A 24097-nucleotide genomic window follows, 5' to 3' on the forward strand; every position below is an offset into this window, starting at 1 on the left:
TTTATAGGTGAGGAAACTGAGGCCACGGTGGGCAAGAGACTCGCCCAAGGTCACACAAGGCTTTAAGGGACAGTCAGGATTGGAACCCAGACCCTTGGACGCCATTGCCTCCTGGTTTTTTGCCCAAAGAGCGGAAGGTGTGGGCTTCCTTCGCCTTCTCATGGATGGGCGATGAGGAGAGATTGGGTTCGGCGCTCTCCTCACCCCTCAGGACTGGTTTTGGGCCTCAGTGTTTGTGGCTCAGACTCTCCTCCGGCCACTGTGTGTTGTGCAGGCCCGGGCTGGTCAGTGCCTCGAGCCTTAGGCACGCCAGGGATCTGCTCCGCTTGCTGGCCCTCTGGGGGTGTCCAGTGAGTCCTGGAACGTGCAGAGAGCGCGGACGTGTCGGCCTGCCCTGCTCTGCTCCGCGAATGGCGGCCTCTGGGGCAAGTCCCTGACCCCTTCGGGCCTCTGAAAGCCAGTCCCTGAGACCCCTCCTAGTAGACCCCCAAGTGACGTTGTAGTTGGTGCTCGCCCCTTGGGGGCCGTCCCTGCCGGCACAGCTCCGGCCACAGCTCCGGCCACAGCTCCGGGCACCGTGTTTGGCCCACAGCGGGGCCCTGCAGATGCCGATCATCCTTTAATGAGAGAACACGGATGGCTTCACCCCAGGCTGAGCGGGGCCGAGATGGCGGCCCCTCCGCCCTGCTGGGGAAAGACCGCTCGGGCTAGCGGCGCCGCAGGCCCCACGCCTGGTCCTCGCCGGCTTTGCTCCGCTCCCTTTCTGCTCTCCTCTCGCCGTGTGACCCTGAGCGAGTCATTTAACCTCGGCGCCGACAGGCTCTATCAGGGAAGTCTGTGCTCCGATCCTTGTCTCCTAGCAGCGTCTGGGATGGGGGCAGCACGGCGGCTCAGTGGAGAGAGCTCTGGGCCTGGGCCGGGCCTCAGCCCCTTCCTTCCCGGGGGCCCGCCTGGCCCGGGCCCTCTTCTGCGAGGCAGCGGGGAAGGCAGGCCCGGCTACGCTTGGCCCGTCAGCCCGGCCCTGGCCGCTCTCAGAGCCCCCCGCAGGCTTGCTTGTCAGCTGGGAGAGACAGAGCCCAAGTGGTCCTTGCGAGGCTCCACACACGAGGGCCTGGGGCCGGGCCTGGTCTGGGAGAAGGGAAGCGTCCGGCTCGCTGTTCCCAGAGAGGCCACGTGACCGGCCGAGGGCCGCCAGCCGGAGATGGCCTGACCGCTGACCCCGGGCTCTCTCCGGGCCCTGGCCTGTGCCCTCAGGAGAATAGTTTTGTGCATCAGCCTCCCAGGCTTTGGGGGAGTCCTTTCTGCAGGGGCTGAACCTCGCCCCGGTACTTGGGAGACCCCGGCTGGGCCCTGAGGGCCTGAGCTCGTGGTGGGGCGGGCGGGAGGTGGTCGCAGAGGTGGGAGGGAAGGAGCGATCCCGGGACGGAGCTGTGGAAGTAGGTCTAAGCGGGGCCTCTGCCGCCCTCAGAGTCTCCCCTGCCTCTCCTCCCCTCAGACAGGCGCCCTCTGTTCTCTAGGTGGGGGCTCCAGACTCACAGGGAGGGGCTCCGGGCGGGGGGCTCTCCGTCGTGCACCCTCCCCTCTGTGTTGGATTCAACGAACCTCTTGTCTCTGCTGCCCCCGCAGGTGTGACATGTGACCAGGGAGCCGCCCAGACGATGTAGAGGTCTTCCTGGACCCCCCGCAAAGATTGAGAGAGCGCGCACGAGCGAGCGAGGGCCGGAAGCGGGCCCCGGGCCTCCTGCCACCATGTCCGGATCGGCCCAGCCCGTGACGCAGACCTGGAGATCCTCGGAGCCCCGCTACCCTCCCCATGCCATCTCTTACCCAGTGCAGATCGCCCGGCCACACTCAGTAAGTGACCCGGGCCGGGGCGGGCGGGCTCTGGGCGCCACTATATCCCTCAGTAGCAGTGCGGGCCGTCTGCGGTCTGCGGCTCTGGGAGAGGGTGGTCTCGGCCAGATGGAGATGGGTTGGTGAACGGGGCCCAAATCTTTTTTTTTGGTCATCATCTTTGGTTTTTACATCATCTTTATTTTTGAATGTTTCCATCCCTTCTCTTTTACCCAGAAAGCATCCTTTCTAAAGAGTAAAAACAGGGGCAGTTGGGTGGCTCAGTGGATAGAGAGCCAGGCCCAGAGGCGGGAGGTCCTGGGTTCAAATCTGGCCTCAGACACTTCCCAGCTGGGTGTCCCTGGCCAAGTCCCTTCACCCCCATTGCTTAGCCCTGATCACTCTTCTGCCTTGGAGCCAATACACAGTATGGATTCTAAGACAGAAGGTGAGGGTTTAAAAAAAAAGAAAACCAAAGTGTTTCAAACAGATGAACCCATCCATTTGTTCTTGCTGAATATTTCCTGTTCCCACAGGAGGTAGGGGGGCTTCTCCTTTCCTCTTTGGGGCCAACCCCAGCCATTCTAAGAACTCAGCGTCTGCTTTTTCTTCTCACTCCTCTGTCGGCATTATCGTCGTCCCAGACATGGGATTGCTCTCGGTCTCAGTTAGTACCTCTTCAGAATCCCCTGCGTGGTCGCCTCTCAAACACGCACTGTGTATTTTTGTGGGCTTGGAGCCAGTGCCTGTGTTTTACCAAATCATAAATCCAAATAGTGCAAATTCAAATGCCTGTGAGCATGTCAGGCAATTCATTTTCCCCCTCGTCCAGCCCGCTTTTTATTCCTTCTAGTCTTGCATTGTTTCTTATCGCCCAGCAGCATTCCCGTACATGACCGGACCATCATTTGTTTAGTTATTCCCCAGTCGATAGGCATTGACTGAATTTCCAATCTTTGCTACTACAAAAAGGACTCGTAGAAGTATTTTCACGCCTATTGGGTTTTTCTGTCCTTTGATCTCCTTGGAGTATGCGCCTAGCGGTGACATCTCTACATCAAATAATAATAACAGCAGCTAATATTAATATTTCTCTCATTATGCACCAGGCTCTTGTGCCAAGTGCTTCATAATTATCCTCTCGTTTGATCTTGGCACAGCTCTGGGAGGCAGGTGCTGTTATTATCCCCATTTTACAGACGACAAGACTACGGAAAGTAATGATTGACTCAAGTTCATGTGGCTAGTTAGTGTCGGAGGCTAGATTTGAACTCAGGTCTTCTTGACTCTAGGCCGTGTGCCATGTCGCCTTGCCACCCCCAGGGTCAAAGGGTATGGGCATTTTAGTCACTTAAAAAGAAGCATCACTTCAGATTGCTCCCCTGAATCATCGCACCGACGCATGGCTCTGCCAGGAGTGCGTTAGGGTGCCTGCAGCCCCTCCACCATGCATGGACCGTTCCCAGCTTTCCCCCAACTTTGCCAGTTTGGGTTGTTTTGTCGGGCATTTCTTTTATTACCAAATCAGTATTAAAGCTGGGTTTGATGTCCACAGTTGCAAGTCTTCATCTCCTCTGGCTGCTCACCGTGTGGAGGCTCCCTTCCCTCTTCAGTGGCAGACTTGTTTTCAGGGGCAGCGTCTGTCTGCAGCTTTCTTTCCTCCTTGCACCGATTTTGTTTATGCAGAAACCTCGATTTCGTGTCCTCTCCCTCGCCGTCCGTCTGCTCTGGGGCATCTTTGACTCTTCAGGCTGCTCCTCCATCTTGCACCCATCGGGGCAGAAGGGTGTCACGGGCTGGTCTCAGTGCCTCGCAGCCTCCCGAGTTCTTCCTCCAGGACTCGGCGCTCCCGGGTGTATTAAGTGCTCGGTGGATGTCAGGCCCATCTCGTGTGCCTCAGTCTCCTTGGGTGTAAAGGGAGGTTTGGATCCAGGGGCCTCTGGGGGGGCCTGGGAGGCTGGAGCGTGGCTGGAGAAGGCTGGCTCAGAGTCGGCGGCGCCTCGGAGGAGGAGGCACCCTCCGGCTAGGCGCTGTCCGGCGCCCGTGGGCCGGGAGGCAGGAGAGGGGAGGCTGGGCCCTGTCGGGGCAGCACGCCCTCCTGCCTGATGAAGCCCGTGGCCGTCGCTGGGCGTCTACCTCTCCCCGTGGAGCCGGGGCGGCCGCTTTGTCCTCTTGGCTTGGGTTTCTCTCCATCAGTAGGAATGAGGGAGGATGGAGGGAGGGCGAGCCGGAGGGCTGGAGAGATGCTGGACAGGGTGGATGCTGAGAGACAGGGAGGACAGACCACGGACGCCGGACGGCGCCCTGCCCGATGGCCTTCTGTCTAAGGAAGGAGAGCCGGCAGGGGAGGGGAGGACGCCTGCATGGTGCCACCCCGGAGTGTGAAATGGTGGTTTTTAGAGCGGACGCCTCTGGGGAGGGATGGGATGAGGTGCCCCTCCTGCGCTTCCGGGGTGCGCCCCGGCCCTGGGGGATGTCAGGTGTCTCTCGGGGTCTGTTTCTTGGCATCCATAGATGAAGGAAGGGTTTGACGTCGTCATTGGTTCTGAGGTCCCTCCCTGCCGCTCTCTTGTGTGTCTGTGGGCCTCAGTTTCCTCATCTGTAAAATAAAGGGGCAGACCAGATGGATTTCTGAAGCCCCTCCCAGCAGAGCTGGGGGTGTCTGGTTTTAGTGTCGGGCGTGTGACCCTGGGCAGGTCATTTATGCTTCCTGGCTTCATAGCCTCCAGGGCTAGTCTGAATACCTCTGTCTTGTACCTCCATGGGCCTCAGTTTCCCCATTGGTCAAGCATCCGATCCACCAGTTAGGGGCGTCTCTTCCTAGCCGTCTGGGTTCTGGGATTGGCTGTGGGAATAGGAGGCCCAGGGAGGGAAAGAGGACGAGCCTGTTGGGGCAAGTGGTTTGCGTAGATGCCTGGAGCAGGCACTGGGGGTGACTCGGGTTGTCGCCGTAGGTGTGGTGCTGCTCCCACAGTCCATCCCTCCCAGGACCTCCACTCTGGCCTCCTGGCCCGACTGACAGGTGGTCGCCCCCCCGTGAGGGAGGGGAGGGGCCCCGGCCTGCAGCCACCTTCTAGTTCTGCTGGCAGGTGTTCTGGGGTTTGGGGAACCCCCGCCCCATCGGGTCTCTGCACCCTGAGAATGGAAATAGGGTCAGCTGCCGATTAGCCGAGTGGCTTTCCTGCTTTTCTGCCCTCTCTAGGCCCAGGACTTTTTACCCAGGGCTTGGGGATGCCAAAAACAGCCTCGGGAGCAAAGAGCCCGGGGGGCCTGCCCTGAAGGAAATGCGGGGGGCTCAGGGTCACATGATGGAGAGGGAGCTCGTCTGGCTCGCTGCTCCGCTCTCCTCCCCCCTTCTCTTTCCTCTCCTCTCCCGAGGTTCTTGGTGACCTTCAGCTCCGGCCTTTGATCCATAGTCTAGAGCCGGAATTCTCTTCCTCCTCATTTCTCATCAAGGAGCCTCCCTGGCTGGGCTGCCTTCCAGGCTGATGGATGGAAGCTGGGAGAGGGTCCTCGTCTCCCGGGGAGGAGGGAGCACCCAGAATGAGACGGCTCTGGAGGTCCCTTCTGGCTCTCTCTCGGGGGCCCTGGCATCCTTTTTAGGCTCGCCTCTCCCTCCCTCGCTCCTCACCCATCTCTGCCTCCATTCCTCTCTTCTCTGCTCCCCTTTTCTTCCTGGAAAGTGGGGGCCTGTGAATTTGGAACATGACTTCTGTTGTCCCTTGTTTGGTTTGTGGATGACTTTTGCTGAATTGCTTTTTCCCTCTTATTTATTAAAAGGGAGCAATCGGTGATCAGCCTTTATTAAGTACCTTACTGTGTGCCAGGCACCAGGGGACAAACTGGACAGTCTCAGTCAGATTTCAAAAGCTTTTACAAAGGCGAGAAGAACAAAGCTGAACAGAAACGACAGGATGGCCACTGGGTGGCCTGGCCAGGTAGGCCTGGCTTTGAATCCTTCTGAAGGACACAGCTGGGCTTTGTGACCGTGGGCAGACGACTTCCTCTTGGTGTCCCAGGCCGCCCCGTGCAGCCACGCATGAGGAGCCGGTGCCCGCCAGCCCTGGAGTCCCAGGTCAGCCTTTTGGAAAGGAGCCTCCACGGAGTCAGAGGGTCCTGAGACCCACTAGCCCTGCTCCTTTTTCTCAGAGAAGAGGAAGTGAGGCCCAAGGACAGGAAGGACGCAGGGGCCAAGCCAGCATTTGAACCCCAAACCCAACATGCCCCGGGAACTCAGGTCACAGGTGCATTCTGGGATCTTAAATCTGAGTAGCTGGAGGCTCATGACCTGGGCCAGGGCAGCCCAGTGAAATGCTTTCCCCCGTTCTTTCCACCCTCCCCTGCACTGCCCCAGGAGACGTTCAGCCTGCTGGAGCCCCCTCCCATGCTCCCACTGGGAGATCGTGGCATTCTGGTTCCTGTTAGGACCCTTAGGCACAAGTGGGGGGGAGGAGGAGGGGAGAGACATCTTCTATTCCTTCTGGGACCCCTTTTTTTGGAAGCCCATTGAAGCAGGAGGCTGTGTTTCTCCAAGCTCAGAACCGTGGCCAAGGAAAGGCCAGGTCTGAGTTGGGATCAGGGCCTCAAGGTCAGCTCCCTCCTCAGGTCTGGGGGTGCATTTTTAAAATAAATTTTTATTTCAAATATTTTTCCATGGTTACATGATTCGTGTTCTTTCTCTCCCCCACCCTCCCAGAGCTGATGAGCAATTCCACTGAGTTTTACATGTATCATTGATCAAAACCTGTTTCTATATTATTAATATTTGTGCTAGGCTGATCGTTTCGAGTCTACATCCCCAATCATGTCCGCATCAACCCAAGTGTTCACGCAGTTGTTTTTCCTATATGTTTCCTCTCCTGCAGTTCTTCCTCTGAATGTGGGTAGTTTTCTTTACCATAAGTCCCTCAGAATTGTCCTGGATCATTGCATCGCTGCTAGTACAGAAGCCCATTACATTCGATTTTACCACAGTGTATCAGTCTCTGTGTACAATGTTCTCCTGGTTCTGCTCCTTTCGCTCTGCATCACTTCCTGGAGGTTGTTCCAGTTCACATGGAATTCCTCCAGTTCATTATTCCTTTCAGCACAATAGTGTTCCATCACCAGCATATACCACAGTTTGTTCAGCCATTCCCCAATCAAAGGGCATACCCTCATTTTCCAATTTTTTGCTGCCACAAAGAGTGTGGCTAAAATTTTTTTGTACAAGTCTTTTTCCCTTTGATCTCTTTGGGGTGCAAACCCAGCAGTGGTATGGCTGGGTCAAAGGGCAGACAGTCTTTTAAAGGTCTTTGGGCATAGATCCAAATTGTAGGATCAATTCACAACTCCACCAGCAATGCATTAATGTCCCAATTTTGCCATATCCCCTCCAACATTCATTACTCTCCCCTGTTGTCATTTTAGCCAATCTGCTAGGTGTGGGGTGATACCTATCAATACTGGGTATTGGCTCCAAGGCAGAAGAGTGGTAAGGGTAGGCAATGGGGGTCAAGTGACTTGCCCAGGGTCACACAGCTGGGAAGTGTCTGAGGCCAGATTTGAACCCAGAACCTCCTGTCTCTAGGCCTGACTCTCAATCCACTGAGCTACCAGCTGCCCCCAAAGAGTTATTTTAATTTGCATTTCTCCAATAAGGAGAGACTTGGAACAGTTTTTTGTGTGCTTATTGATAGTTTTGATTTCATTATCTGAGAACTGCCTATTCATGTCCTTTGGCCATTTGTCAATTGGGGAATGGCTTGATTTTTTGTAAATTTGACATAGTTCCATATATATTTTGGAAATTAAACCTTTGTCAGAGTTTTGTTATAAAAATGTTCTCCCAGTTTGTTGTATTCCTTCTAATTTTGCTTGCATTAGTTTTGTTTGTACAAAACCTTTTTAATCGATATAATCAAAGTCATTCATTTTACATTTTGCAGTGTTCTCTATACTGCATGGGTTTGTTTCACTCCCTCCTTTCCTGGGGCTGGGAGGAGGGGTTAGCCCTGGCAGGAATCACTGAAATATTTTTAAATGCCCAGAAAGGAGTTGAGGCTCAGGAAGGCCAGAAGCGCAGGGCTGGGTTCTGCTGGGGTTGGGCAGTGTTTATGCTGGGGTGGAGGCCCAGCCCTTTGTTTCACCGAGAAGGAGATAGGAAATGACTTGGCGGAGGTCACACAGGCTGTGTTCTTAGCCCCTGGCCCATGCTGCTGTACCCCAGGATCTCAGGCGAGCCTGGGCGCTGCCCCCGCAGGTGGGCTCTGGGCCCAGGGCTGAAGTGTGGAGGCCGGAGAAGCCTGGGTGGGTGGGCCAGGTTAGGGGTGGAAGGAGAAGCCTCCTCCCTGGTCCTGCCCAGGGTCTGGGAAGACGGGCAGGGGCTGCTGAGGCCGGGCAGGGAGTAGCTAATCCCCTGGTCAGCGAGGGGAAAAGGGCCTCCCGTGCCAGACGTGCCATCCATTCGTCCCCCCTTCCCTGGCCGCCTGCCCCAAAGCCTGGCTCTGGTGTGAAGCTTCCTAGCAGGTTGGAGAGAAGCAGGCCTTTAGTCCTGCATGCTGAGGGCATTTTGGGCTGTTGCCCAGGCAGTACCCGCCGAAGGGTGGCCGCTCCTGTGGCTGGCCCCATCGGGCAGGGCTCTAAGCAGGTCGCCGTGGCCCAAACAGAGAGGGGCCTCTTAGGGGAGAGAATGAAGCGAGCCTCGAGGGGAGGCCGAGGCAGGAGGCTGCGATCTCCTGGGGAGAGAGAACTGGCCCGGAGGAAGGCCTTGTGCGTCCCCCCTCTCAGAACCCTGCTGTTGGGGGCCTCAGACAAAGCGAGGCATTGAAGAGTGGCTGTCCGCTCGGCAGATGGAGCTCCTGCGCGTTCGGCCCTCTCCCAGCCATGGATGGTTTTCGGACTGGCCCCTCCCCCGTGTGGCGCCTTCTGCCTCAGCCCTAGGTTGGCTAGTGATGGGCCAGCGCATCCCGGTGGAGAGCCCCCGGGGCACCCCCTGCCCTCTCACCCCGGTGCAGAGCCCCCGGGGCACCCCCTGCCCTCTCACCCCGGTGCAGAGCCCCCGGGGCACCCCCTGCCCCTCTCACCCCGGGGCACCCCCTGCCCGTCTCCGGGCCCTCCCTTTCCTCTGTGCTCCTCCGGGGGCCTGACTTGGGGGCGAGAGACGGGAGCCTGGCCAGCCACCCTTCCTAGCCTGTCCTGAAAATGGGGACAAAAGCATCTAGGGGAGCCCTGAGTTCAGATCCGAGTTGGCTGAGCAAGTCCCTCCCCCTGGGCTGGCCTCGGTGGCCTCTTCTGTAAAATGGGACAGTAGCAGCGTCTCCCTTGCCGGGCCCCTCGGCGTGCTCCGCACACGCACATGTTCGTGACTTCTGTGGCTCTCCCCAGCGAAGGCGAGTGTCACCCCTTGTAAAAACGCCCCGGCATGCGGGGCCCGGGGGCTCCTGGGCGGCTTGGATGCCGTGGCCCGAGGGCCTCCCTGGGGTGGCCTCTCGGGGGTCCGGCCGGGGCCTGCATTCTTTGGCCCCCCTTTGCCCGCACTCACAGTTTAGTGAATTAATTTGCAGTCTGGGCGTGAGCGGTCAGGAGGCGGCGAGGCCTGTGGCTGTGGAGGCCCCGGCCAGCATGCTTTGGAGGCTTGCAGTGCTCTTCGGGGCTCCGAGAAGGGGCCTTTCTAAGCCCTTTGCCATTCTTTTCTCATTGGAGCCCCCTTTTACAGAGGGGGAAGCCCAGGCCCACGTGGCCCATTTGACTCGGGGGTGCCCTGTGGAGGGTCCCTGCCAGGCTCCCCGCAGGCCCCCCTGTGCTCCTGGCAGGCTCGGTGTCCTTGGCACAGGGCTGGCGTGGGGGAGGGGGGGGACGGACCGGCTTCCCTCGGCCTTCTCCGGCCCGGCGGGCCCTTCAGCGGGCACCTTCCGCCTTTCTGGGCCGCATCCTGTCTGCGGCGCTCCTGGCGTGAGCCGCTCCTGCCCTCCCCATGGGGTCTCCCCTCGCACCCGCCTGTCCTAGAACAGACATGAGATAGATGGGGAGACTAGAAAGAGGCCTGAGTGTCGGCGGTCCTGGATTCGAGTCCTTGCTGTGGCCTCCCCGTGTCCCTGCCATCCTCTGAGGCTCGGCCTCCCCATTGGAGCTCACACTCTGCGCCAGGCTCTTGAGGCCGGCCTCCCTCCCAACAGATGAGGAAGGTGAGCCTCGGGGAGGCACCCAAGGGACCTGTCCACATTTCCAGCTTGGGCTCCCTTTTGGCGCCTTCTGCCCGGCCTCCAGGCCCTGGCCTCCATGGGCCTCTGGAAAGGATGGCCTCTCCTGGCCGGGCGTGGGCGCCCCTGTCTCTCCAGCTGTTGCCCCTCCTCCCAAGCCCCATCTTCCCTCTCAGACTCGCTACAGTGTATTGGCTTCAAGGCCTGGGGGGGGCAGGTTGGGCCACGGGGTCCCCCCAGCTAGGAAGGGTCTGAGGCCAGACTGGAACCCGGGACCTCCCCTCCAGGCCTGGTGCTCCTCCCCCCAGGCTCCTCAGAGATGCTCCTTGAATGTCGTTGGCCATCCCAGCCCAGGAGGTTTCACTGGGGAGGCAGGGAGGCTCGAGGGACCCCCAGGTTTGGCCTTGGCTCCCCACTAACCCTGGCTCCGTGTCCTCCCCCTAGGACGTGGGCCTCCTGGAGTACCAGCACCACCCGCGGGAGTACAGCCCCCACCTGTCTCCCGGAGCCATCATCCAGCCCCAGAGGAGGCGGCCGTCCCTGCTGTCCGAGTTCCAGCCCGGGAATGAGAGGTGAGCACCGCGCGCCGCCCCGGCCTCCTGCCTTCTGCTTGCCATTCTACAGGGGAGACCACCGAGGCCCCGGGGGGAGGGAAGGCAAAGAGCCGGGAGAGCCCGAGGGGCGCCCCGGCCCCAGCTGGAGGGACTTCCCATACCAGAAGGGCCCCTCCGCGAAGGACGCTGCCATTTGGGGTACCCCACACCATGGGGGGACCCTGTTGTGGGGGGGCGGTGAGGCTCCCACAAGAGCATCTCATGTGGCGCCCGCTGGGGAGGGTGTCGACCTGCTCCTGGTGTCGCAGCCCGTCTGCTCTAATGAAGTCTTCTTCTCAGCGAACAGAACCCCCCTCCCCCCCGGCCCCCCCAAAACCGGCGACGAGACGGGCTTCGGCCCTCAGAGCCGCTCGGCCAGGAGCCCCGGGAGGGCGGAGGAGCCCCGAGGCGGCTCGGCCAGAGAACCTGCCATGAAAGAAGGGGCCGGAGGGGCGTCTCTCTGGCCTCACCACCCCATCGACAGGTCCAGGACTGCCTCCTCCCTGCCCAGAAGAGGCCGGCCGAGCCCGAAATGACCGCGTGGCTCTCGCGGCCCAGCTCGCACCCTCTCCAGGCCCTCCCTGGGAGGAGGCGGAGGAGGACGAGGAGGAGGAGCAGCGGCAGCCTGCATGGGCCGCATGCCTCGTGGCTGCCCCTTGGAGGGCTCCCAGAACGGATTCCTAAAGCCATTTTTCTCCCTGCGAGTCCGTGGAATGGACTCTGTCGGTCCTCCGATGGCGATGGCTTGTCTTTATGCTCGATTCTGAGAAGGAAACGGGGGATACTCTGAGGGGCCCAGGACAGAGACGCAGACACAGACGGACAGACGGGCGCCCCGAGCCGCCGCTGCCCAGGATGGATGCGCTTCTGAGGCCGCAGAGGCCCCCTCGGGCGGCGGGCAGGTGGCCCTGCCTGGCTTGCTGTGGGCCCAAGGAAGGACGATGCTCGGGGAGTCTGTTCTGCGTGGGAGACTCGGGCGTACACTGCCGCGTCCAGACAGCGCCCTCACGGCCTCCGCGGCGGCCCCTCTTAACAGGAAGGCGCAGCCTCTCGTAGAAGAAGGGCCTCGGCAGTGCGGGCTTGTGGCCAGAGGCCCCCCGAAGGGCGGCTCCACGGCGTCCCTCATCGGGGTGGAACGGCTCCTCTGGGGTCTGCGGAGCGCTTCACAGAGAGGGTCTCGTTTGCTCCCAAGTGCCCGACGCAGGATTCGCACTCGGGCATTCCCGATCAGAGGCCCGACACCACCTCCGGGCTCTCTCCGTGTGACACTGGTGGTTGTGCAAAGGGAAAGCCCGGCCTCCGTTCTTGGTGTTGCCGGCCTCGTTCCCTCTGTAGGATAGCCCGTTCAGGGGAGCCAAGATGGAGGCCTTCCGTGCCGGAGAGCTCTAGAGAGTCGCCGCCTTGTGGGCTGCCGGCCAGCGGCGACTGGATGCCCACGTGCAAAGGAGGGTGAAAGGAGGCACTTCTACTGGCACTGATTCCAAGGCAGATTTGAACCCAGGTCTTCCTGTTTTCAGGCCTGGCTCTCCATCCACTGAGTTACCTCGCTCGTCCCCCCTCACTGACCCTTAGTGAGGGACAAACACGAGCGAAGACGTGCGCGCTGCAGCCCGGAACCCGAGACACGTCAGCTCCCCTCCTGAAGTGTGGCCTGCTCAGGCCGCCCCCACCTGGGGCCAGGCCCTGCCCGCCAGGAGCTCCCTTTCACCAGGAGGAGAGCCCCGGGCTGACTCCTGGGGGAAGGCCCGAGGCAGAGGGAAGGTGGGACAGAGCGATGGGGCAGAGGTGTGGAGGGGGCCAAGGATCCTCCCTCTACAGCGCAGCAAATGGGGACGCCCAGGCTCTCCTCCCCGATGGCTCTCCTCCCCGATGGCTCTCCTCCCCGATGGCTCTCCTCCCCGATGGCTCTCCCTGCCCTTCCTCATGGCTCTCCCTCCCTCGGCTGGCTCTCTCTTCCCCCTGCCGCAGGCATCTTCCAGGGGAGAGGAAAAGGCCTTTTGAAGCCCTGGTGCTTTAAGGATACGATTTAGGGCCTTCCCGGGCCTCTGCTGGCGGAAAACCGTATTTGTGTGCATCTCCTTGAAGGCCGGGGCCGGCCTCATTGGTCCGTGTTCTTCTGGGAGGCCGTCTGGTGGGATGGTGAGATGTGCGCGTGACTGGTAGTGGGAGACGGATCTCCCCCGCCATCGGCTCTGCCTGCGCCACTGTTGCCGCTCTGTCCCCGAGAGAGCCTGAGGCTGGTGGGGTGCAACCCAGCCTGGATGGGGACCTGTAGGAAGACTTGGGGAGAAGCCCCTCCCTGCCTCTGCCCCCTTGTCCAGGAAGCCCTTCCCCATTAGACTGGGAGCCCCCTGAGGACAGGCACTTCCGCTCCCTCTCTGAACCCGTGCTGGCTGGCCAAGCGCCTGTTCCTGGCCAGATCCCTCGCCTGACTACTGCTGACCGCTGTCTGGGCACACCCTGAGCCCTCCCTGCCCACCCTGGCTGCCCCTGGCTGGCCCTACGAGCCGAGCCCTCCCTGCCCACCCTGGCTGCCCCTGGCCGGCCGTACGAGCCGAGCCGAGCCCTCCCTCCGATATTGTGGTTGGCTGAGGCTCAGCTGTTGCCTTCTTCCTCTTCTTTCACCATTTAATGGCAGGTCACAGAGATGTCAGGAAAGGATTTTCCCGTCCCTTCCGCCTCTCCTTAAAGCGCCCTCATTCTGTGCAGGAGCCTCCCCTCTTCCCTTTTCGCCGGCGCTCCTAACCTTTGCATTTTTCTTGACTCTTCCCAGTCCCGTTTCTCCCCCTACTTGCTGTGCGACATTGAGTAAGGCTCTGCACTTGTGCCTTGTGCCTGCTGGGAGGGTCCCCAAATCCGTGGGCCTCTGTTAAGCCTCTCTGCTGAGCTGGGCCCACGAAGGCAGGCCTTGAATTATCTAGCAGGTCAGAAAAGTGACACACCAGGGGATGGAGGCAGAATAGAATCCGAGAAACTCAGATTTGGAACTTCTTAGCTACCAGGTCAAGATATGCCCGAAAGGCTCAGAGGATCCCTGATCTCAAAAGGACCCTTGCTTTACAGCTGTGGAAACTGAGGCCCAAAGAGGAGGCCTCCATTGCTGCCATATAAAATACCTGAGGGGTGGCCCTGGAGGGGACTTCTGATGTTTCAAAGTTGGGAGAGACTTTAGAGACTCTCAGAGTTCAGGGATTCTTCATCTCTTTGTGTCCTGGACCTTGTGGCGGTCTGGAAGCTTCTAGACCTTTCTCAGAATCATCTTTGTTAGGGCAGCTGGGTGACTGCCTGGAGTTCATGTCTGACCTCAGACACTTCCTACTGCATGGCCCTGGGCAGGTCACTTAACCCTTTTTGCCTAGCACTTGCCTTTCTGTATCAGAGTTGTTACAAAGAAAGAAAGAAAGAAGGAAGGGAGGGAGGGAGGGAGGGAAGGAGGGAGGGAGAGAGGGTTTAAAAAACCAAACAAACCATTTTTGTTGTCTACACTGTCAGGGAAAGAAAGGCTTGATTTAATTTAGAGGTTAATGGAAATAAAGACGTCCTTTTCCCCACCCAAGTTCGGCGGGCCCCAGGCTAGGAACTCCTAATTTGATCGTCCCCCTAGTTTATAGATGAAGCAGGGAATTGCCCCATTACAAATAGAGCCCACATAGGGCCTTTGTGACATAACTTACATGGGATCACTCAGCTCTAGATGAGTACTAAATGATTACTAATACGTGGAAGGTACTTTCCAAATCATCTAGTTGAACATCTTTTTACAGAGGGGGAAACCAAGGCCCAGGAAAGGGCAGCGAGTCGTTTGGGGTCACAGAGGCCTTGACAGTAGCAGTGCAGCCATTAGAAACAATCGGGATGTGACCATCCTACCCTAATTTACTTATTTAGTGCCATACCTATCTAACTACCAAGAAACTTTTTTACTGAATTAGAAAAAACTATAACCAAGTTCATTTGGAAGAACAAAAGATCAAGAATATCAAGGGAAATAATGAAAAAAAAATATGAAGGAAGGAGGCCTAGCAGTACCAGATATTAAACTATACTAGAAAGCAGCAGTCATCAAAACAATATGGTATTGGTTAAGAGACAGATGGGAGGATCAGTGGAATAGACTTGGGGTTAATGACATCAGCAAGACAGTGTATGATAAACCCAAAGATCCCAGCTTTTGGGACAAAAAACCACTATTTGACAAAAACTGTTGGGAAAATTGGAAAACAGTATGGGAGAGATTAGATTTAGATCAACATCTCACACCCTACATCAAGATAAATTCAGAATGGGTGAATGACTTGAATATAAAGAAGGAAACTATAAGTAAATTAAGTGAACACAGAATAGTATACTTGTCAGATCTTTGGGAAAGGAAAGAATTTTAAGACCAAGAAAGAGACAGAGAATATCTCAAAATGTAAAATAAATAATTTTGATCACATTAAATTAAAAAGTTTTTTTTACAAATAAAACCAATGCAATCAAAATGAAAAGGGAAGCAACAAATTGGGAAAAAAATCTGTGTAACAAAAACCTCTGACAAAGGTGTAATTACTCAAATATATGAGGAGCTAAATCAATTGTACAAAAAATCAAGCCATTCCCCAATCGATAAATGGGCAAGGGACATGAATAGGCAATTTTCAGATAAAGAAATCAAAACTATCACACACTATCAATAAGCACATGAGAAAGTGTTCTAAATCTCTAATAATTAGAGAAATGCAAATCAAAACAACTCTGAGGTATCACCTCACACCTAACAGATTGGCTAAAATGACAGCAGGGGAGAGTAATGAATGTTGGAGGGGATGTGGCAAAATTGGGACATTAATGCATTGCTGGTGGAGTTATGAATTGATCCAACCATTCTGGATGGCAATTTGGAACTATGCCCAAAGGGCAATAAAAGACTGTCTGCCTTTTGACCTAGCCATACCACTACTGGGTTTGTACCCCAACGAGATCATAGGGAAAAAGACTTGTACAGAAATATTTATAGCTGCTCTCTTTGTGGTAGCAAAAAATTGGAAAATGAGAGAATGTCCTTTGATTGGGGAATGGCTGAACAAATTGTGGTAATTGATGGTGATGGAATACTATTGTGCCCAAAGGAATAATGAACTGGAGGAATTCCATGTGAACTGGAAAGATCTCCAGGAATTGATGCAGAGTGAAAGGAGCAGAACCAGAAGAACATTATACACAAGAGATGGATACACTGTGGTAAAATTGAATGTAATGGACTTCTGTACTTGTAGCAGTGCAATGACCCAGGACAATTCTGAGGGATTTATGAGAAAGAGCACTATCCATGTCCAGAGAAAAAACTGTGGGATTAGAAACACAGAGGAAAACTGCTTGATCACATGGGTTGATGGCAACATGACTGGGGATGTTGACTCTAAACCAGTGGTTCCCAAACTTTTTTGGCTTACCGCCCCCTTTCCAGAAAAAATATTACTTAGCCCCCTGGAAATTAATTTTTTTTAAATTTTAATAGCAATTAGGGGGTAGCTGGGTAGCTCAGTGGACTGAGAGCCAGGCCTAGAGATGGGAGATCCTAGGTTCAAATCCGGCCTCAGACACTTCCTAGCTGTGTGACCCTGGGCAAGTCACTTAACCCTTATTGCCTAAACCTTACCACTCTTCTGCCTTGGAGCCAATATACAGTATTGACTCCAAGACGGAAGGTAAGACTTTAAAATAAAAAATAATAGCAATTAATAGGAAAGCTAAATGCACGTGTGGCCATCACTGCTCCCCCTGGATTGCTGCAGCACTCACCAGGGGACGGTGGCACCCACTTTGGGAATCACTGCTCTAAATGATCGCCCTCGTGCAACTATCAATAATATGGAAATAGGTCTTGATCAATGACACATGTAAAACCCAGTGAAATTGCTTATTGGCTATGGGAGGGGGTGGAGGAAGGAGAGGGAAAGAACATGAATTGTGTAGCCATGGAAAAATATTCTAAATTAATCAATTAAATAAGATTTTCTAAAAAAAAAAAAGAAAGAAAGAAACAATCAGGGTGATTTCCAGGAAGCCTCGTTCAGATGGCAGAGCAAGGACCCAGCAGGAGCTCCATGTGGTTTAAGTGGCTGTCCCAAGGCCAGAGTTTCCTAGGCCAGACACGGTGAGAGATCCTTGCAGGCGACGGGCCATGGGGATCTGGCCGTATTTCCAAAAGCTGCTTTGATTCTCAGCCTGGGAAAGAGGCCTACGGTGCAGGGGCGAGTCAGTCGTCGTGGGGCGGCCGGGGCTCACACAGCACAGGCCTTGGTGGGAAGGAAAGGGGGGGCCAGAAGGGAGGCAGTGCTGTTGTGAACCCCCATGGCCCAATGCCTCGGCTGGAAGTTTGTCCTACTTATCTGTTCCCCGATGTGTCTGCCAAGTTTCTTCTTGGGCTGGGAATTGGGCTGGCTTGGCAGGGTGCTTTCGTCCTGTCCTCCTCCCTCCCTCCTGCCGTGTTTCTTCTCTGGGCCTTTGCTTGGAAATGTGTGTGGAAGCTCAGGGCCATGCCTTTGGTGCCCGCTCCGGGCGATGCGACCCCGGGGACCTCAGCTCCTCCCCGAGATGATGGAGGCCGCCCGAGGGCCGGATGGGTCCATTTTAGTGTGCCCAGTGGCTGGGGGAAGCCATCTTTAGAGGCTCAGCCTGGAGGAGCTCCCCATCCCGGGGCCATGCCATTCTCTTCTTGTCACTTCTGGTTTCCTTCGGTGTGAGAACCTCCCTTCTGAGCAGGGGCCGCCAGGCTGCCTGCCCGAGGGCTCGTGATGCCCGGGAGGGGGAAGGCCGGCCCCATTCCCTACTGGAAGACCCCCCTGTGATGTCCTTCCACGCAGTCTTGATCCCCGTCCAATTCATCAGGAAGCGATGGCTCAGAGAGAGCGAGAGGCTTGCAGAAACGGAAGGTCCCAGCAGAAAACCGAAAGCGCCAACGGAAGAATGAAGAAAACCCAGGCCCAGGCACTCTGCACCGCCTGCCTCCTGCCTGGAAGGCTTGTAAAGAAGACCCGGGCGCCAGCCTCACACACTGACCAGCTCTGTGGTCCTGGCCAAGTCACAGTCATTTAACCCCGTTGGCCTCTGTTTCCTCATCTGTCAAATGAGCTGAAGAAGGAAATGGCCAACCACTCCAGGATCTTTGTCAAGAAAATCCCAAAACAAAGCCCTAAGTGTTTGGATGTGACTGAGAAAAGGACCGCACGGCCAAGGCAGAAGGGGCTCAGGGATCAGCACCCTCCCTTTAGAGATGAGCCCCACAGGGCTGCCCGAATGACTGACCAGGGTCCTGCGAGGGGGCAGCACTCTCACCCAGCTCCCCGGCCTCGCCACCCCTTCTGAGAACTGCAGAAGCTCTGTGGAGGACTACTTTTAGGGATTTTAATGCTCCCCCACCTTCTGTCTCCTAAGGGAGGAGTTCTGCTCTTCGTTGTGGGTGGGGGGTGGCAGGGCTACGAAGGGAACCTGCTGGATCTTGAGCCAACAGTTTACAAGTGTTGTTAGCCTCTGGGGAGGTGAGGACGTCTATTCAAGTGAGGGTGGAGGGGCCACATCTGTATTAGCACACCCAAAGCCTGTCTCTATTAGAACATGGAAAACTTGGGAGTTAGGAGCAGGGATGAAGCTTGGGAGGCAGGGGAGTGTCTACAGGAGCAGGGATGAAGCTTGGGAGGTAGGAGAGCCCATCCATGAGCAACACAAAGCTTGGGAGCCCAGTGACATCTCTGTGGCTCTGAAAATGTTTCTGAACTCCTCCCATGAAGCCCGGGAAGCCCAGCGGTGGGCCCTCGGGCCTGGCGGCTTCCTTGGAGGAGGAGGACGCTGCCCCCGCCGTCCAAAAGCCTGGATTTGGCCCATTGGGCAGCCCGTGCCCTGTGGAACATTGGGCTTCCCAGGGCCCGGCTTCCTCATCTGTCAGGCGCTGGGGCTGCCAAGCTCCCTTCCAGAGCCTGTGGGGGATAGGCGGACTGCAGGCAGGGCTAGCAGGGACCTTCCTCGACTTCCCCCTCACTCTGCTGCCTCCCACCCTGCTGCTGGCTCCTCAGACGCCCAGTCCCGGCCCCTGCCCTGGCCCCTGCCCTGGGCCTTGGCCCTCAGGCCCGGCAGGAACCTTTTTAGGTGGCTCGGACGTTGCTGTGGGCCCCAGCGCTACGCCCTGAGGGCCTGGAGCCCTTCTGGTTACCTGCAGCTCAGGACCCTTGTTCTCTGGAGTGCTCCCCTTCTCAGAGCTGGGGCTCAGGGACCCAGTGCACTCCTGGGGTCCTTTGGATGGAGCCGTGGGTTGTTGAGGCCCTCCTGCCCTCTCTCCCACCACTCCCACTGGTGTATTCTACAAGGCGAGTCTTCCTATTTCCATCCATCAGCCATTCAGCCAGCATCTTTAAGGTGCCCACTCTGTGCCCAGCTCTGCGGAAGACCTCATGGACGACAAACGCCCACCGCAGCCCCCCTACTGGCCTCTGGGCTTTGGGCCCTTATTTCAGCTGGTGAGATGGCAGAAAATACTCACCCTGGGGGCAGTGGAGGGGCACGGCTTGCAGCCCAGGCCAGGAGGGCTTCTGTGGGGGCAGTCGGTCAGCATGTGGGATGGGCCAGGCTCCAAATAAAGGCAAAAGAGGTCCTTTGCCCTCCGGAAGCTCACAGCCCGATGGAGGCGGCAGCATCCCAGGCAGGGGCACGGCCAGGCATGGAGGTGGGAGATGGAGCGAGTGCCGTGCGTACAGAACAGGCAGAGGACTGTGGCTCCCTTTGGCATGTGGTTCTGGATCTAGGCTGAACAAGCCTCTTGGCTCAGCCCGGGCTCCTGCGGCCAGAGCTCAAGCCATCAAGACCTTGAATTGGGGACCGGGCTGTTAGCCTGGACTCAGCCTCTGGCTTATGGATCTTGTGTAAAGTGGGAGAGTGGTCTCGAGGAGAGGGCCGGAGCCTTCTTCCCAATGGGCCTGGGGCCATCTTGTCCAGCCCCCTCCCCCTTTTGTTGTCAGGACGCTCGGACCCCGACAGGTTTGGGGAGCTCGCCTGGGGCGGTCAAGCCAGGCCCAGACCCCAGATGGTCCCCTCTAACACTCCCCCCATTCCCAGGTGCCTGTCTCCTGCTCCCCCTGGCTGTTGGGAAAGTGGGACAGGATGGGGAGCAGAGGATGTGGGGGACTCTCTGCCTTTTGATGGTTTTGAGGCAAGCCAAGGCTCGTAGTTAGGATGGGAAGCTGGGAAACGCTGTGTGAAGTTTTGCTTCGCTTTGATGTTCCTGGGAGGCCAGGAAGCTGCGAGACCCTCCTGGGCCCAGCTCACCGCCTCAGTATCCTTCTCTAAAATAGGGGTGCTCTCCCTGCTGCTCTGACCCCCGAGAGGGATGAGGAGACTGTCCCACATTCCAAGGGTCCCACTCATATCTGTTTCTGCTTGAAATCTAGGAATTCCCTTTTGGGCTCTCTCATTGGATGGCTCCCTGCAGCAGAGGAGGGACCGCGGGTCCTGGTGTCTGGGGGGTCGTCCAGGTAGTCTATGCCCTTCGTTTTATAGTTGGGGAAACTGAGGCTGAGTGCCTGTGATTTGGCTGCGTTCAGACCAGCAGAAGGGGGAGCCCCGGCGTCCCAGCAGGGGCCTCTCGGGGCTGGAGTGAAGTCCTTCCCATCACTCTGTGAGCTCTCGGGGTCGGTTGGTGCAGGCCAGCGGCTGTTGTGAAGTGACAGACGGCTTCTGTTCCCCATCAGGAAATCCTTTGTTGGGGGTCCTGGTGGCGTTGGGGCCTCGCTTTGGAGAGCCTCTTGAGCCTGCCTGGGAAGAGGCGTGTTTTCCAAAGCTGCCTTTCCTTTTTCCCTCAGCACCACAGGCCAGGCCCCGTCCCTGTCCTCCTCCTGGGCCCGTCCTTCTCCTCCCGTCCCTGTGCTCCTCCCGTCCCCATCCTCCCCCTCTTGTCCCCATCTTCCTCCTCCCATCCTCCTCCCGTCCCCGTCCTTCCCCTCCCGTCCCCGTCCTCCTCCCGTCCCGGCCCCCTCCTCCTCCCAGGCCACAAAGGACAGAAAGGAGAAAAAGGCGCAGGGTAGCTGAAGCGGGGTGCCGGTGGCCCGCCCTGCGCATGCCCCCATTTCACCGCTGCCTCTTCTCTCCCAGGTCCCAGGACTTGCACCTGCGGCCCGAGGCTCATTCCTACCTGCCTGACCTGAGCAAATCTGAGATTGAATTCATCGAGACGAAGCGGCCTCGGCTGGAGCTGCTCCAGGAGCCGCTGCTTCGGCCCTCGCCTATGCTGGCCCCACACGGGGGGACGGAAGACCTGTCCAAGGTAAGAGGAAGCCCCCAGCCCTGAGGCCTCGTGCCACTGCCCCGGCCTGACCGAGTCCTCTCTCCGGGAGCCGGGGCTTCTCCGTGGGCTGCTCGGGGCGTCCCCTCTGGGCCCCCGGCGTGCCTCTGCCCATCCGTCCAGCCTCGCGCTCCTTGGCAGTCCGTGTGTCCATCCATCCCTTCATTGATCCTCTTCTTTACCTGTCTGTCTGTCCATCCATCCACCATTTGTCCATCTGGCCATCCACCCGTCCTTGTATGTGGCCCATGCCTGCCCCTTGGCCTGCCGTATTCTGGTTCGTTTGGCTGTTGTTCTGTCAAGTCCGACTCCTCGGGACCCCGTTTGGGCCTGCTTGGTGGAGACGTTGGGGGGGGTTGCCCCTTCCTTCTCCGGCTCGCCGTGCGGACCAGGGAACGGAGGCCGGCAGGTGAAGTGACTCGTCCAGGCTCATGCGGCGGGGAGGGAGTGTCTGAGGCCGCCTTTGGACGCAGGAGCACGCAGGAGCTCGAGTCTTCCCGGCTCTAAGGCCGGAGCAGGTGCCCAACACGTGCTTTTTAAATTGCCTTCAGGGAAAAAGGAAAAGCCAGCCTTTGCCTAGAAGGGATTAGGTGGGGGAACCAGGTTGAAAAGATGACCGTGTGTGCGTGTGTGTGCGCGCCCGCACCCGCAGCTTCTTGGCACAGTCGATGTCGGGGCTCGGGCCCAGGGCCGCCTCTTAGAGGGCTCTGCCCGAGGCTGGCAGAATCGGCCGGTCAGCCGGGCCTTCCGGACGCCGTCCTGGCTCTCAAGCTTCCGTCCGTGGGGGGGGGGGGGAGAGCGTCCAGCGCGGGTGTCCGTCCCCCGCTCTGTGCTCCGGCCGGACGTGGAGGGGCCAGGGCTCCCGGAGGGTTCAAGTACCGCCTCCAGTGCTGCTCCAGGGCCGGGGCTCGGGGAAGGCGTCCCGTCCTGCCCTCCTTCACAGAAGAGGCCCCGAGGGGCAGAGCCGGCATGGGCACGGGGTGGGCGGGAGGCGCAGGAGGCCGTCCTGTACCCCTCCCCCGGTCAGCGGGAGCGCGTGCTGCCAGCCGGGGCCTCTCCTAGTGGGGAGCCTTTCTCTGCGTAATCGGGCTCCGCGGGGCGGGCAGGCGGCAGGGGGGAGGCAGCCTTGAGCTGGGCACCGGCAGCGTCTCTTCCTTTTTTTAAGTCCCAGGGCCAGGCGGAGGGGCCACCCAGTGAGGAAGGGGCTGAGACCAGATTTGAACCCAGGACCTCCGGACTCTAGTCCTGGGGCTCTGCTCATGCTTCCCCTCCTGAGCTTATTGGACCGAAGGCTCGGACGATGCTATTTGGGCGTCGCTGCCTCCCGCGTGAGCCTTTGCGGCTCCCTTAAACACGCACGGGTCCGAGGAGGGGCCCGCCGACTCCATGGCCCCGCTGCCCAGGGAGGGGAGCCTGGGCGCAGGGAGGGCTAAGCAAGCCCCGAGAAAGCCCTGAGTGCTAGCAGCTCCCCCACTTAGGCCTCAGTTTGCCCCTCCGTAGGCGAGGGCTTGGCCGCCTTCTTCAGGCCCTTCGCCTCTGGGCGAGGGGGCAGCCCACGGGGGTGGGCACGGCCCGGCGTTGCTGCTTCGTCTCTCCAAGGCTGAGGGCCCCCTCCTGGCGGACACAAAGGGCCTTGTGCCGCCGTGACCTCGCTTCCCGAGGATCGGGGCACCGGCCGGGCACGAAGCCAGCCCCGGGAGGGCTGGTGACGGCAGCTGGCTGAGGCTGAATGGGGGACGTTAGCCGGCCGGGGCTGCCTGCCGCCCTGCCAGGCCCGGATCTGACAGTCACATGAGGCCTTGGCTCGCCCGTCCTGCCACGGTGCCAGGGCCCCGCGGAGCAGCGGCGCGGGGGTGGCATCAGGATTGGTGATCGTCCCGATGGTCGCTGTGGGTGCCTGAGGGCGGCAGAATCCTGGAAGCGGCAGCCGAAGCTAGCGGGAGCCAGAATGCTGTGCCTAGAGCCCCGCCGGGTGGGGGACCGGACTTCGGGGCCCGTCGCTTCGTCCGCCGGCCGATACCCTCTGAGCTCGGGCCCATCCGGAACCCCGAAGGGAGGCAGCCCATCTCCCATGTGGAGGCCCTCTTCGGGCAGCCCCGTCCCAGAGCCCCACCCTGGCACCCGCTGTGCCCTCCTCGTGGCACGCTCTGTCCTTTTTTCCTCTGCTCCTAGCACAGTCCGCGTCCCATTGGGAGTGCTTGCTTGGGATCGTGTGCGCGGCAAGTGCTTCATCGATGCTCGTGGAATTGAACAGAATTACTTGTGGTCAGTGCGAGCATCATCCTAGAGTCCGGCAGTATTTCAGAGCCAGGCCTCAGGGTCTGCAGGACGCTGGATTTCCTCCTCCACTTTCTGTTCAACCCCAAACCTTCTGCCTCAGCATCATTCTAAGATGGAAGAGCAGTAAGGGCTGGTGACTTGCCCAGGGTCACACTGCTAGGAAGTGTCTAAGCCTCAATTTTAACCCTCCAGGCCTGGGGCTTTACCCACTGAGCCACCTCGTGGCCCTCTCCACCATTTTGCAAAAGGCTGTCAGGTCTGAGATGTCCCACATTTGCCCCTGGCAGGATGGGAAAAGTCTGTGGCGGAGGAGCTGTGAGAAAACTGCCATACTCACACATTGTTGGTGGAGCTGTGAATCCGGTCAGCTGTCCCAGAAAGCCAATTGGAGTTCTGCTAAGAAAGTGACTCTTCTGTCTCTGCCTCCAGGCATGCGCATGCCGTGAGACCACTGCAGGCATCACTGTCCTTCTGGTGGTCACAGATCTTGGAAACAAGCAGGTGCCCCGTGTAGGGCTGGACATGAGTGCGAGGTGACCGTGCGGTCAGGAGGCCCACATAGCCATGGACAACAGGGACAGAAATTCGAAGAGCTAGGAGGCTGGACCTGGCCCCTCGTTCCAGCCTCACTCCCCAGAGGGCCTCGGTCCAGGCATTTTCGCCTATGGATCTGCGCTTTCCTCTTTTGCTAAATGACTAGAAGACATCTTCATTGGTATTGATGGGGAAACTGAGGCTCAGAAGGGATGCCCCTTGCTTAGGATCACACGGCGAATGAGCATCTAACATGGAATTTGAACCCGGGTCTGTACCTCAGTCTTCAGCCCATTCAGAGTGTGGATGGCAGAGGCCGGGGAGGGGAAGATGGAAGAACCTGGGCTCTTGCTGGCTGCAGTGGG

The 24097-nt window shown here is 58.2% G+C and overlaps 1 protein-coding gene across 1 annotated transcript in view; it reads left to right on the forward strand.

Annotated features, from left to right (window-relative positions):
• The first annotated feature begins 1657 nt into the window (after window positions 1-1657).
• The window catches only part of NCOR2 (nuclear receptor corepressor 2), a 210691-nt gene continuing 188251 nt past the window's right edge, over window positions 1658-24097 (forward strand). The window contains exons 1-6 of the mRNA XM_044685401.1: window positions 1658-1854; window positions 10458-10585; window positions 20729-20900; window positions 22419-22553; window positions 22747-23183; window positions 23486-23561. Of these exons, the coding sequence (XP_044541336.1) occupies window positions 1750-1854; window positions 10458-10585; window positions 20729-20900; window positions 22419-22553; window positions 22747-23183; window positions 23486-23561 (1053 nt within the window). The 5' untranslated portion in view covers window positions 1658-1749. The remainder of the gene's footprint in view (window positions 1855-10457; window positions 10586-20728; window positions 20901-22418; window positions 22554-22746; window positions 23184-23485; window positions 23562-24097) is intronic.

Source organism: Gracilinanus agilis, chromosome 1, assembly GCF_016433145.1.
Source record: "Gracilinanus agilis isolate LMUSP501 chromosome 1, AgileGrace, whole genome shotgun sequence".
Classification (NCBI taxonomy): Eukaryota; Metazoa; Chordata; class Mammalia; order Didelphimorphia; family Didelphidae; genus Gracilinanus; species Gracilinanus agilis.